The sequence below is a fragment of the Perca fluviatilis genome, chromosome 18 (assembly GCF_010015445.1).
Source record: "Perca fluviatilis chromosome 18, GENO_Pfluv_1.0, whole genome shotgun sequence".
Classification (NCBI taxonomy): Eukaryota; Metazoa; Chordata; class Actinopteri; order Perciformes; family Percidae; genus Perca; species Perca fluviatilis.
In genome coordinates, this window is record NC_053129.1 from 26,577,371 (window position 1) to 26,591,122 (window position 13,752).

General features: G+C 41.4%; 1 protein-coding gene across 1 annotated transcript in view; it reads left to right on the forward strand.

Annotated features, from left to right (window-relative positions):
• map3k5 (mitogen-activated protein kinase kinase kinase 5) overlaps positions 1 to 13,752 on the forward strand; it is a 79,932-nt gene that overhangs the window by 60,528 nt on the left and 5,652 nt on the right. The window contains exons 18-24 of the mRNA XM_039781353.1: positions 1,374 to 1,531; positions 3,241 to 3,418; positions 7,847 to 7,864; positions 8,411 to 8,588; positions 10,697 to 10,865; positions 10,992 to 11,174; positions 12,530 to 12,635. Coding sequence (XP_039637287.1) covers positions 1,374 to 1,531; positions 3,241 to 3,418; positions 7,847 to 7,864; positions 8,411 to 8,588; positions 10,697 to 10,865; positions 10,992 to 11,174; positions 12,530 to 12,635 — 990 coding nt within the window. The remainder of the gene's footprint in view (positions 1 to 1,373; positions 1,532 to 3,240; positions 3,419 to 7,846; positions 7,865 to 8,410; positions 8,589 to 10,696; positions 10,866 to 10,991; positions 11,175 to 12,529; positions 12,636 to 13,752) is intronic.

Sequence of the window (13,752 nt, forward strand, 5' to 3'; positions counted from 1 at the left end):
AGCTTCTAAAAGCAGCAAACACTGCCCAGCGAGCTATATTTAGAACAAAAGAGTCCTTTCAATTGGGAGCTGAAAATGTTACTTTTGGACGGAGCTGTGATCAGTTGAAGACACAGAGAGGCTTTTTCCTGCTGCTCGCACAAGACCATAAGCCCTGTTTAAAGCTGTTGTAACCCTGACTAGTCATTTACAATAATTGTGTCATCACTCTGGACAGACCTAACTTATAATTAGGCTTAATGTAAGCTTTAGTTTTTTCATACGCTGTTGATGTCACATTTACTGACCAAAACATTTAGTGGCCTTTATAAAATGTATTGAAGACACTTTCCTGAGCAGTCATCTGCAATGCATATTTTACCTTTTAGTGTCATACATAAAGCTGTTAAGTGCAACAAAAAAGAGCAAAAGTATATTTATTTTTGCCTCAAGCAGAGAGTTGGACACACTCGCTTCTGCTAATGACTTATGTAGTTTGCATTGAGATTAGTTTGCTTTTTACTGCACATTGCTGACAGAGTCACAGGCAATAATTTATGTATTCATGTATTAATTTCCTCATTTATCAGGCTTGTTGGTCTGTTATTTGATCAAAAGAAGACCGTTGTGGCGGAGATAGGCAGCAGCAATGTCAGAATTAGATATTATATATAGAATTAATATAAATTGTAACAATCATAACAGATGACACCTTAAGAACAACCTTAAAGGGATAGTTCAACATTTTGGGAAGCAACACTAATTCACTTTATTGAGAGTTAAATAGAAGATAAATACGAAGCTGCAGCCAGTTGTATGGCAGTTTAAAGAAATACTTTGACATTTTGGAAATATGCTGATTGCTTTCTTGCCAAGAGTTAAGATGAGAAGATTGATACCACTCTCATTACTGTCTGTCTAATATCAAGCTGGAGCTAGGAAGCTATTTTTTATTTATATCTCCCACAACATTTATATCTCCCACAACATCTCTAACGCTTTTTTAAGATCCCTAAAAAGACTAAATTATAAAATTGACAATTTGCAGTTTTACAAGGGGTCATGGTCTAGACTATTTATTGGCCTGGAGCAGTTGCCAGGAAACCAGAAGGGACTCCAGGAAGTTATTGGTCTCAGAGCCAGAATCCTCAGCAAGAAAGCAAATAAGTGTGTTTCCCAAAATGTTGTTAAAGCAAACGAGATCTGAAAGTGCCAACCGTTAATAAAACCAACACATCCAGAGCCAAATATATCTGATAACTTGACAGCCAAGTGAGACTGCATTGAGTTTCTGCAGGAAATAATTATACACCCTGAAAGTATTTTTAGCAATCCCTGCTCAAACACTGAAACTGTTACTGTCTACGTATTCATGTAAATGTTTGTTTGTCCAGGCACATTGCAGTATATGGCTCCTGAAATCATAGACAAGGGTCCTCGGGGATACGGCAAGCCAGCGGACATCTGGTCTCTGGGCTGCACCATCATAGAGATGGCCACTGGGAAACCACCTTTCTATGAACTGGGAGAGCCGCAGGCTGCTATGTTCAAGGTGAGAGACAGTACAGTAATAAATTCCATGCTCCCACTGGGTAATGCGTTTTCATTTTAGCAAATGGGTTGAAGAAAGCAGGTCAACATCTGTTTCTGTAGTGAAATCTTCCATAAAGTGTTGGACAACAGTGACAATGAACAGCTGCAGCTCTGACTTTGAAATATCTGATATACAGTATATATGTTTCGGTTTTTTTTAAGTTAACTAGTGCAGTGCCGTTCAAAACATGCCTGTTTGGAATGGGCTGATTGCTTGGCCTCCTGTATTGCTGCTTGCAGCTTTCTCCAGAACCATTGCACTCCGAAAAGTAACTTACAGAAGGACCCAAAAGCAACTGTAGGCCTATACTGCTGACTTACTCTGTACTTGTAGGTAAACATTGTCCTACTACATTTAGCCTACCTGACGTTGCAGATTCAGATTTTAGTCACAAAATATCACAGTTCAAATACTACGCATTAAACTATCCAGCATTGTATTAGAGTTGGAAAAAAATTTTCAGACATGATTTTTTAGCTTTCATCAGCCCTCAAACCGACAGTTTGACTGACACATTCAAATTATGGAAACCTACAGTACATGGAAACCGTCAGAGCCTGGACCTTTTAAAATCCACCGTGTTCACTTAATGTTCTCCTAATGCTCACTATATGCTTTTACGAAAAGTTACTTTCCCGCGGCTAAATGAATAAGAAAAACGCCATCAAATGAAATAATCTGTGAGTCTGGCGTCTGCACTTATCAGTTCCTTTTTATGGAAACAAAACCAGGGAGTCAGCCGTTATGCACCTGCATTGCGTCGTCACCTGCGTGCTGTAACATGATCGAGCTCAGTAGAAACTCCAAATATTGTCTATGCACGAACATCTCGTTTGAACACAAACAGACATGTGTAGCTCATTGAGAAGGAACCGCCACGGACTCCCTCATGTTTTGTTTCTTTCCAGTTTCTATGTGCACGGGGCTTTGTATGCAATCTTTTACTCGCTCAATTTACACTGTGTATTTGCTTTGGGTGGAAATGTAAAGTGCTCCACACTAATGAAACATTCTTCTCAGCCACGTGTAGCCCATTAAAGACAGTAAAGTAAATGTTTAAGGGTTGTCTGGACAGCATTATAGCACTCCTGTCAAAGCTGTGAATCATGGAATTTTCCGTAAGATGTCGTTGAATAAAAAGGGCTGTGAATTCAAACAAGAAGGCGTATGTGACTGTGCAGAATATACCTTCTAGTAAACACAACATAAAAGCAGAGGCTGGGATCTCCTCACATTTTACTGATAAAGATCACAGACATGCAATTACAGTCTTATCATCTTTATCGCTTTCATGTTGTGCCCGCACTTTGCATGTTGTGTCGAGTTTTCCCAAATAGTAAAACACTCCCTTATATACTCTTCACTCATCCTTGTGGAATGTCTCGAGGGAGGGGCATCTCATCTCAAACATTCCTCAACAGCAACAACAGGAATTTCAAGCGTTCTTATTGTCATGAGAGTATCGAGCTTGACCTTTTGAGCATTATTGCCCTGAAGCATAGTTCACTTGGTAAACCCTCGCTTTACAGTACTGTAAGTTGTCTCCTCAAATCAAATAATTTCCCCTGAGAGCAAGACATCTCAAAGAGCTTTTCAGAGGCCATATTTTTTTTTTTTTTAAACTTGTGTTTATCTGTTTGAACTGAAAGTGTGCCCTTTGTCTGCAGGTGGGCATGTTTAAGATCCACCCAGAGATCCCAGAGTCCATGTCGCCGGAGGCCAAAGCCTTCATCCTGCGCTGCTTTGAGCCCGACCCGGACCGCCGTGCCACCGCCCTCGACCTGCTCACCGATGAGTTCCTCACCGTCACCAGCCGCAAGAAGAAGAGCAAGAGCAGCTTCACAGGTCGGTTCAGTTCAGTTTAGTTCAGCAGCTCAGAATGCCTTGTGGATGATTTTCTACTTTATTATTTATTTGGATCTCCATTAGCTTCCATGAAGTTATAGCTAGGTTTCCCCAGGTCCACATTAGGTGATAAAAAATAAACGGCAGTTTAAAGGTCCAATATGTAATATTTGTACTGTAATAAATCCAAAAATAACACCAATGCCTCATCAGATATTAAGGAAACATGTTAAACTGAAATACTATCTTTTCTGACAACAATGCTAATGTCAGTATTTTTTCTTTTTGAAATTTACATTCCGTGACGGAATTTATGTTTATGTTTTGGTCTGTGTGTTGTTATCAACGGCCCAGTTTGACAGCCAGGCCGGGTTGCCAGATATACCTGTAAAAACGTAAACCCAGCGCGCTACAGCTGTAACGGTAGTACAGCCATGAAAGCAGCACACAAACAAACAGGATCAACGGAGATAGATTTTACCTGACATAAAAAAAAAAGAAAACAGCATGTTTCTAACAGTTGCGTGACCAGAGACGTAACAACCCCCTGGTAAATATTGGAGATGTATTTGAAAGATGGAGACAGCTTAGATCCCAAAAGGACGCAGAGTTGGCTTATTCTCCTGAACAGGTAAGCATTAGCTTCAGGCTAATTTATCACAGCTACTAGGGATGGGCATTTTTTGTTATTTTAACATTTGTGTACTCATATTGAATTATATAGCTAGAGTACCCGAGTTGGTTACTCGCAAAAACAATTCGCACGGGATAAGTATTACCTGGGGACCTCTTGTAGTTTATAAATTACCCCCACACGTCTGTATTTCGTCTGGCGCATTCACACGGGATAACTGAAGTCTGTATTTTACTCAAATGTACAGACATTATCCCCCGGATATGATGTCAAAACTTTTCATTTATAATTGACAACGCAGCCAGTTAGACCCCAAATCACAGAGATGCCGATTCGCACGGGACTAATATTATCACAGGACCTCCGTTTTCGGCGAAATATGGTAGGTCATTTGCGGGGGAATTATTACTTTACAAATTACAGACATGACCGATTCGCACGGGATTAAGATCACAGACAACCTCTGCGATTATTACAAATGACTGGAGGTCACCAGGTAATACTTATCCCGTGCGAATAGGGCGCCAGTAACGTGATCCCGACTGGTCCTGGCTAACGCCGCCTTGCTAACCCTGCTAACTGCTAGCTAACGTTACCGGAGGACCAGGCATGCAGCCCATGGCTGTTTACAGCGTATAGCCTCGTCAGCGGCTGGAGCCGACAACGGTGAGTTATTTTAAGCCACGAGAGGGTCAGGGGCGGATCTAGAAAAATATTTCTGGGGTGGCGAGAGGGGGGCAGGAATTTTTGAGGGGTGGCAACATATGTCAGACGTATATTTACTGAATTTAATCAGTTATCACAGTGTGATGAGAAATAGTATGTACACACTACAAAAGGGCACAGGCTGCCATTTACAAACTCATCCAGACCAACTTAATCTCATGCAATCAATGTCATGCATTTGAGGTTTCATTTGGAATAAGTTCATATTAGGAATAAGTGACCGTACAATGAGATCTCACTTAATAGGAGATATAGAATTATGATAGAAGTAAGGGGCATTATCACAGGAAAGGCATTAAGGTAAGATACAGGTGATGAGTGACAGATGTGTGAGAGGGGAAGCAAACTGTTTTGGACTGTGTCAGAGAGGAAGCGTTGCAGGCAGCATTTGTACAAGATTAGGAACTGTCATTGATTAGTTCCAACCATCAGACTGTGTTAACACACTAACATTTTAGCCTGGGAGAGGATTTTTAGGTTCATTTGTTTATTTTTTGTTTTATTTATATATATTTTTTTTATTTTTTATATTTAATCTGAGCAATAGATCTAAATACATTCTACACAAAATATAAAAACTCATCTCCCCATCTCATCAAACTTTCACACTGACAACTTTCCCTAATTATTCATATTTAAGCTTTGTCATTTGTTGTTCTTATTCATATCTAACTTAGTATACTATGCATCAACAATTTCCATACCGTGTGGACCAGCTTGACAGGAGATGGTTGGTGATGGCCCAGGCACTCTGCTTTCCCTTTCACTGTCTGAGCCCTGCACCTTCTCTTGTGTCTCGCTTTCTCCTTCCTCATCTTGGTGATGCTCTCCCTCCATATCTTCACCGCTGTGGTCTTCTCCCACCTCCTCTTGTCCCTGGTCGCCTTGGCCTTGTATTCTGTCTCTGTCACGTTTCTGTAGCCCTTTTCTCTCTCCTTCCACCTCTTTTCTATCTCCTTCCACCTCTTCTCTCTCTCCTTCCACTTCTTTTCTCTCTCCTTCCACCACATCTTCTCCATCTACCTTGCTCACTTGTTCATTTTCTATTTCTCTCGCCTTTCTCTTTGGAGACAAAAACTGAATATGCTACCTTTCCTCTTCATTTCTGTAAGATTCAAAGTAACGATGTTTTCCTTGACAGACGTTGAATCAATATTAGCTTTTGTAGCCTACTTTACACAGAACAAACGTCAGACCCTAAGTAACATTGTATAGTCGTAAATAACGTTCTTCAACCTTGTTTTATCATCTCAAAATCAGCATTGCAACTATGCTAGCACTGTGCTTTCGTTATAATTTCATTTCTTGATAGATAGTTAATCCGTTTTGACCTTTTTCCTCCTGTGTCTCCATTCATCGCGACTCCTGGCTCCTCGCGCAGCGCCACTCAGTTTTCAAAACAAAACAGGCTCTCTCCGCTCTGGCGTCATCTTATGCTGCATTCACTGTAGTCGGACATTGGAGACGCACGCTCGTAAATTGTCAAATTGGCCATAACTTTTACCGTAATTCATTGCTGCCAACTGGGGTGGCAGCAGGGGTGGCAAGGCTTTCTTTTAGGGTGGCAGTTGCCACCCTATGCCACCCCGGTAGATCCGCCCCTGGAGAGGGGGGCTGTAAATCGGAAAGAGAGGACTGTGAGTTTGCAGTGTGTTTAGCGATTGTTGCCGTAATTCTAAGCCAATGAAGTGTGTTCCGTCGGCAAGGTAGCTAGTGGTATTTTTAGCGTTTCGTATTGTAATTCTAAGCCGAGGAAGTGTGCCTGACTGGCGTGTGGAGAGGACGGTGAGGTTGTTGTGTTTTTAGCGGTTCATACTGTAATTTTAAGCCGAAAAAGTGTGTCTGTCAGTTGGTTACAGAGCTCCGCGTGAGCACGGGCTTTTATGACTGTCAATATAGCCAGCATCTACCGTTAGCTACTCCGCTGTGCTGTGGAGTAATGTCTGGCTATGTGAGAAAAGCGTCTAGCAACGTTGTTGTGAATGCTGCGGTCTCAGCCTGGCAACCCCCGTGAACTTCGAGTCTGGGCAGGAGGGGGCGGGGGAGACGACTCTCCAGTATTTTGAATTTGTACTGCAGTAACTATTTTAACTGCTAGCTGCCAGTATTACACACAATATTACATATTGCACATTTAAAATCTCTCAGTATCAGTGGAACAATAAAAGGTTGAACGAACCAAATACGAACATCAAGAAAGTTATGGAATAGTTCAACATTTTGGAGAATATCCTCTCTTTTTTTTTTTTTTTGCAGAGAGCTCAGCTTAGCATAAAGAAACAGGGGGGAAACAGCTAGCCTGGCTCTGTCCAAAGGTAACAAAATCCACCTAATAGCGGCTCTAAAGTTCACTAATTCACATATTATATCATATTTGTTATATCGTATTTGTTAAAAACAACAGCTTTGAGTTTTACGGCGGATCTGTTTATTGGCCGGGAGCAGTGACTTCACCAGACAACTTCACGCTTGCGACGAGACGCCAAATAAACCATAGTGGTGGACCTTTTGACAGAGCCAGGCTAGCTGTTTCCCCCTGTTTCCAGTCTTTATGCTAAGCTACCTTAACCGTCTCCTGGATTCAGCTTCATATTTAACAAACGGTCATGAGAGTGGTATCGATCCTCTCATCTAACTCTCGGCAACAAACTGAATAAGCGCATTTTCCAAAGATTTTGAACTATTCCTTTAACAGATTGGGCTTATTTAAAGGGTAAATACAAAAATATTATAAAAGAAAAAGAAAGCAGTTTCCTGCAATTGAGCACTTATGGGAAAGCAGACCACATATAAAGATTGAGGAAAAAAATGTTTAGACCGATAATGATCGGGGGACTGATCCCCTGCTATACTGTGTCTATGGAATAGATGGGTGTTTTATCATGCAGCCTGAACACACCCTTCCACCGCGCTGCAGTGATGCTATCATGTGTCCTGGCAACAGGCCAACATTAAAACTTGTGCCTCTTCTGCATACTTGGAAATGTTATTCTGCCAGTCTTACATGGAAATGTTTTGTTCTCGGTTAACTGCTGACGCATATTTTATGTGTATTTTGTCCACCACAGCTCTGTCTCCGGGGTCTGGTGAGTTACTTTGCTCTCTACACGTCTTATTCTTTCAGACATATTTGCCACTACAGGGACTAGTTTACAATCTGGAGTATCTAGGCTACAGTTTTCTTTTCTTTTTTTCTGCCAGTGGCTACCTGTCTGGCACGACTCTGCCCTTTCCAAGAACTCAAAATAGACATTGCACACCATGACTTCTTTCTAAATGCTTAAATGTCTTCCTAATCCCTCTTTCATAATTTATACACAATGGCTGTAATTTGCTACCAGATACATCAGATAGAGCTCTCTCCCTAAACATGATGGTAGCGTATTATCTGATTTTTCTATGTGTCTTTTCTGAAAAGGAAGCTAATTTTCCATTAGCACTTTAACAAATTTCACCCTCTTGACAGCTTTAGCTCTTTTGGTAATGGAAGAGCAGCTCTGACTTCCTGATTGGTACAGAACGCCTCCTTCTGTCCTGTACAAAGTAAACAGAAAGTAAAACATCCGATTATTAGTGTTTTAAATTATGCGACAGTCACCTTTGAGGCTTCTTACGTTCGCCGTGTCCTTCAGAGTACCTGCGCAGTATCTCCCTGCCGGTGCCGGTGGTGGTGGAGGACACCAGCAGCAGCAGTGAGTACGGCTCCGTCTCCCCTGACAACGACCTCAACTCCAATCCCTTCATCTTCAAGCCCAGCGTGAAGTGCTACAGCGAGAGGGATGTGAAGGGGCCCAGGTCCCTCTTCCTCAGGTAGGATCAGTTGTCTTTGTCAAAGTAACTGAGGTCACCGTGGTCTTTTATTTCCAATGATTGGTCATTTTGCTTCACCTCAGATTGACATCATGTTATCTTATTGACTGTAGTATCAATAAATACTTAGCTGATTGTCTAAATCAGGGGTGTCAAACGCACGGCCCGCCAAAGGGTCCAATCAGGCCCACTGGATGACTTTGCAAAGTGGGAAAATTGCAGAGAAGTAATTAATTCCAATTCCAAATTTACCACTTTAATCTCAGAGAATATCCAAGTTCTTTTTCTGTAAATTTATGACTTTAATCTTAGAAATTCTGAGTTTTTTCCTCTGAAAACTACCTCTCTCTCCCATGTCCGTAACATTATTATTTTTTTCCTACAATGGCCCTAGAACACTGCCGTAGCAGAAGCCACTTGCGTTTGCCAACATCAAGCTGACAAGAAACTCTGGCAGATAAAGTTTCTGATCTCTCTGAAGTGGTTTACTGCTCTGGCCCACTTGAGATCAAATTAGGGGGATGTGGCCCATGAACTAAAATGAGTTGGACACCCCTGGTCTAGATGAAGCCCTTAAATGAATTTATCCTAATGCAAACACTGTGTTAGTTCCCCACGATGGTGTAAATCAGTGGTCCCCAAACTTTTTAGCTTGTGACCCCTTAAAAACAAAGCAATATTTAATATACCTAAGCAGTGGATATGAATCTAATTTGGTGGAATATTTGGTATTAAATTATCAAGTTTAAACATTAAATAACAGTATAATGTAAAAGTTGATATCAGCTGTCAAAAAAAAACATTGGATGCACCTTGATGATTTGGATAAAAGGATAGGAAGACAATCATAATAAAAATGTAACATTATGATAACATTTAAACATGATCAGTTATGTTCAATCTATCAATAAATCAATCAATCAATCAATCACTTTATTTGTCCCAAAGGGCTATTGGTTGCTCAGCTGTGAAACCGAAACAAAAAGCATAAAACACATGATAGAAATGGGTAATATAATATAAAACCTTAACTTTTTCTAAAATGTTTAAAGCACATTACACATTTGCTGCACCCAAAGCAAAGGCATACATTTTACATTTAGTTTTTACATATATTAAGAGCTTTACATGCATATTTGTATACAAACTGTGTTGTGGGAGCTGCATCCATCCGTCCATCTTCGTCCGCTTATCCGGTGTCGGGTCGCGGGGGCAGCAGCTCCAGCACGGGACCCCAAACTTCCCTTTCACGAGCCACATTAACCAGCTCCGACTGGGGGATCCCGAGGCGTTCCCAGGCCAGGGTGGAGATCCAATCCCTCCACCTAGTCCTGGGACTTCCACGAGGCCTCTTCCCAGATGCCCAACCCGCCTCAACTGGCTCCTTCCGACGCAAAGGAGCAGCGGCTCTACTCCGAGTAGTTTCCTCCCGGATGACTGAGCTTCAGAATCAGAATCAGAAAGGGTTTTATTGCCAAGTACGTTTTTTAACACATACAAGGAATTTTGTTTTGGTGTTGTTGGTGCACATCACACATTCTCTAAATGGAATATTAAACAATATAATAATTCTCGCCCTATCTCTAAGGGAGACGCCAGCCACCTTCCGTAGAGTGCGGATCGGGCCGCATTTTTCTGTCCAAGCCCGGCCCGCGTCTGACAGAGCAGTAACCGAACCCGGCCTGAGCCCGACAGGCATTAAGATATTTATGTCCGAGCCCAGCACAGTTAAAATCTCGTTGTTGTCTCATACTAATGACACGTGTACGTTTGTTTTGGTGGAAAGCTTTTATTAAGCAACTGTAGGAAGGCATTCGGAAATGTCAACAGATGAGCGCATCAGCGCACACGGGGAAACGTGCACCTTAACACAGGTGCGCTGTACCTACATAATAAGCTTTTTTAAATTTAAAATGTTCAATGCCTTATTGCGCTGATGTGGCCCGGCCCGTCGGGTACAGTCGGGTTCCGACGGGCTCGGTTCCGGTATTCATCCTCTCCCCCTCCGCCAGCCATCCTCCTGAGGAAACCCATTCCGGCCACTTGTAAAATGAAAAATGGAAAAAGTGTAGTATTCAGAAATCCAAAATCTTTTCATTTCTACTCAGCATTCCAGTGGAGAACTTCGAGGACCACAGTGCGCCTCCGTCTCCCGATGAAAAAGATTCCGGCTTCTTTATGCTTCGGAAGGACAGCGAGAGACGAGCCACACTGCACCACATCCTGACCGAGGACCGGGACAAGGTGGTGGCCAACCTGTTGGAGGCCCTCACACAGGTCGGTTATGGAAGGCAGCATCAGCCAACAACAGACAGATAAATCAAGAAACGGATACTTCAAATATAAAAATCCTCAACCTTTCCTGTTATGACTTCTATCCCCATCTTACTCTCTCCCCTGCAGGGCCCTGAGGAAAAACTGAAGCCTCAGCACATCTCCACCCTCGTGGTCAGCCTGGCCGACTTTGTTCGCATGGCGGACAGGAAAATCATCGCCAACACGTTGTCTCAACTCAAGCTGGAGCTGGACTTCGACAGCACAGCCATCAGTCTGCTGCAGGTCGTGCTGTTTGGCTTCCAGGACGCTGTAAGTATTAACCAGATAAATGGGTGTTTAGAGGGTCAAGAAGGAATTCATTGCAGGAAATCTCAGCTATATTTTATCTTGCATCTACTCCTTATGAATTAAACCGAAAATACTCCACATCTCTCTGAGGCAAACAATCCAATGTTTGACTATATTTTCTTCAGTTTACCGAAGGATCAGGTTTGCAGCAGTGAAAACACAAACTGTGACTTTTAGGCTTTAGTTGCTGCTGAAATTCTCCTCACAAGCTGCTCATTTCCCCCTGCACCTGTAACATATGATTTCCTGTCTATTATCCATTTGTAGGCAGAGCTGCTCCCAGCCTCTTCATAAACCATGGGCTCTGAACAATTTGGTATAATTGTTGTTCTTTAACATGAGCTGCAGAAAGCAGCAGGCTGCTATGTTGCTGCTCTCCCTGCACAGGGACCAGACAGATAACTAACCTTTTAGTGAGGCGATAAAAAGGGGAATCTGTCAGGACTGATTGCACATTCTGTGAAAAGAGAGTGCTGATCTGCTCTCTCCCTGAGAAATGCAGTTATGTAGATGAAATGACACAAGCAAGTGATTGTTTTCATATTTGTATGGAGTGTTGCGTAATCCTGCAAGAAGATGAAGCTCTGATGCCCCCTGTTGCTCATCAGTGCAAACAATTTAGAGAAGGAGGAGAGTCATGCAGCTGGGAAGATTCATAGTTTGGTTTGTAGTGCGATTGTTCAAAAGTACAATAATATTGCACGTTCTGCCAACCTGAGCAAACTGGAACTTTCCTGCACATGGTCTGGGAGTGTGAACAGGTGCATGAGTTTTGGAATAAAACATCAATAATATCTGATGGGATAGGATGTCAACTTCCTACTGACCCAATTGTTTTGTTACTTAATGATGACTCTAAATTACACCTGCTTGGGAGACAGAAGAAAATTTGGCTAGCCAGATCAACTGCGACCAAAAAAATTATAGCTCAGCCCATCGGTCTGTTCTGTTCTGCATGTTCAAAAGAATATAAAAATAATAAAAAGTTGATCTTAAAAAAGTACAATAATACGTTTTATGTAATATAATCAAATATGTTAAAATATCAGCAAACCTAGTATGATGCCTTGTGGACATTTTTGGTCATTGCAGCAGAAGATACGGAGGGGAAAAAAAAGAAAGAAAAAAAGAAGAGCATTAGAATGAAATATGCAGGAAAATAAGGGAGCATCAACTATGTTAAGTAGAATTCCAAGAATGAAAATTGTGTAGAAAGATTGTGTAAAGAAATGAAATATGTATATTAAAAAATAAGCCTATGAAATGTATTCAGTATGAAAACACCGTACTCTAACGATGAAACTTCACGTCGTCAGGTAAACAAAGTGCTGCGAAACCACAACATCAAGCCTCACTGGATGTTCGCTCTGGACAACATCATCCGCAAAGCTGTGCAGACCGCCATCACGATCCTGGTGCCAGGTAACATCATCAGCGTATGGAGCAGATCACCTCTAAATAGGTTGTCAGTCCCTCAGGGAAGCATTGACTGTCTGATAAATATAGAAGCTGTGGTGGGAGTTCTCCCTGGAAGCTACAGTAATAATCACAGCTTCTTGTTGAATGACATGCATTTGGGTGGCTGCTGGGGATGTTCAGTGATGACAACTAAAACACTGAAATCATCCACATGAGCACAATAGAGTGTTAGCACTAGTTAGTATCCTGTGTTAAGAAGCCCACTTAACATAAGAGTAGTACTGTAGCTCAAAAGTAAGAACAGGAGAACCTGTAGCTAAGCTCGAAGTGCGACTGATGTGTAGCAGAGTCTGGCAATTTGTGTATTTTTGCAGAGGCTTACACAATGTGATGCAATCACTTGATTAAGACAATTAATGATGATGATGAATAATTTTATTTTGGTTAACATACGTGAAAGAAACAATTATTTACCACAATTTGCCACCGTATCTAACCGAAAAAGGAGTTGGCTGAAGCCGAGGCTTATTTTTGCCTATCCTATCCCATAATCCCTATAGAATCACCCAGAAATTCAACAAAACTACATGAAACCCAATACTTGAGTACAATCCTAGAAATACATTTAACAATTTATGTTTTGTTCAAATTACTTCCTAACCGTTAATTAATTTAGATTTTAAAGCTTTTTTTTTAAACTCAATAGAGACGTACACATTTTCATCTCATCATTAAGTTCATTCCATAATTTAACCCCCAAAATAGAAACACATCTATATTTTAGTCCTCACTTTATTTAGTGCCAGAGAATTTAATTAAATACTACATCTCAGCTCAGCTACACGATCGACTTGTAGATTAAGTTAGAATCATGTTTTTGGGACAAAAAGCTAACATTTTTTGGCGTGTTTGTTTCACAAAGCCCTCATAGTCATGATGTTGACTGTATGAAGTCATATCTTTTCTGAAGTTCAATCATTGAAGCGCTGCACTAACACCAGTTTGTTTCTGATTAAAAGCTGTAATATACAGTATTTGAATTCCTTTAATGCTACTTGTACTCAGTGATAGCGTTGTCCTAGCAGTCAAATAGAAGTATTTAGTGTTTGTGCTGTTCACT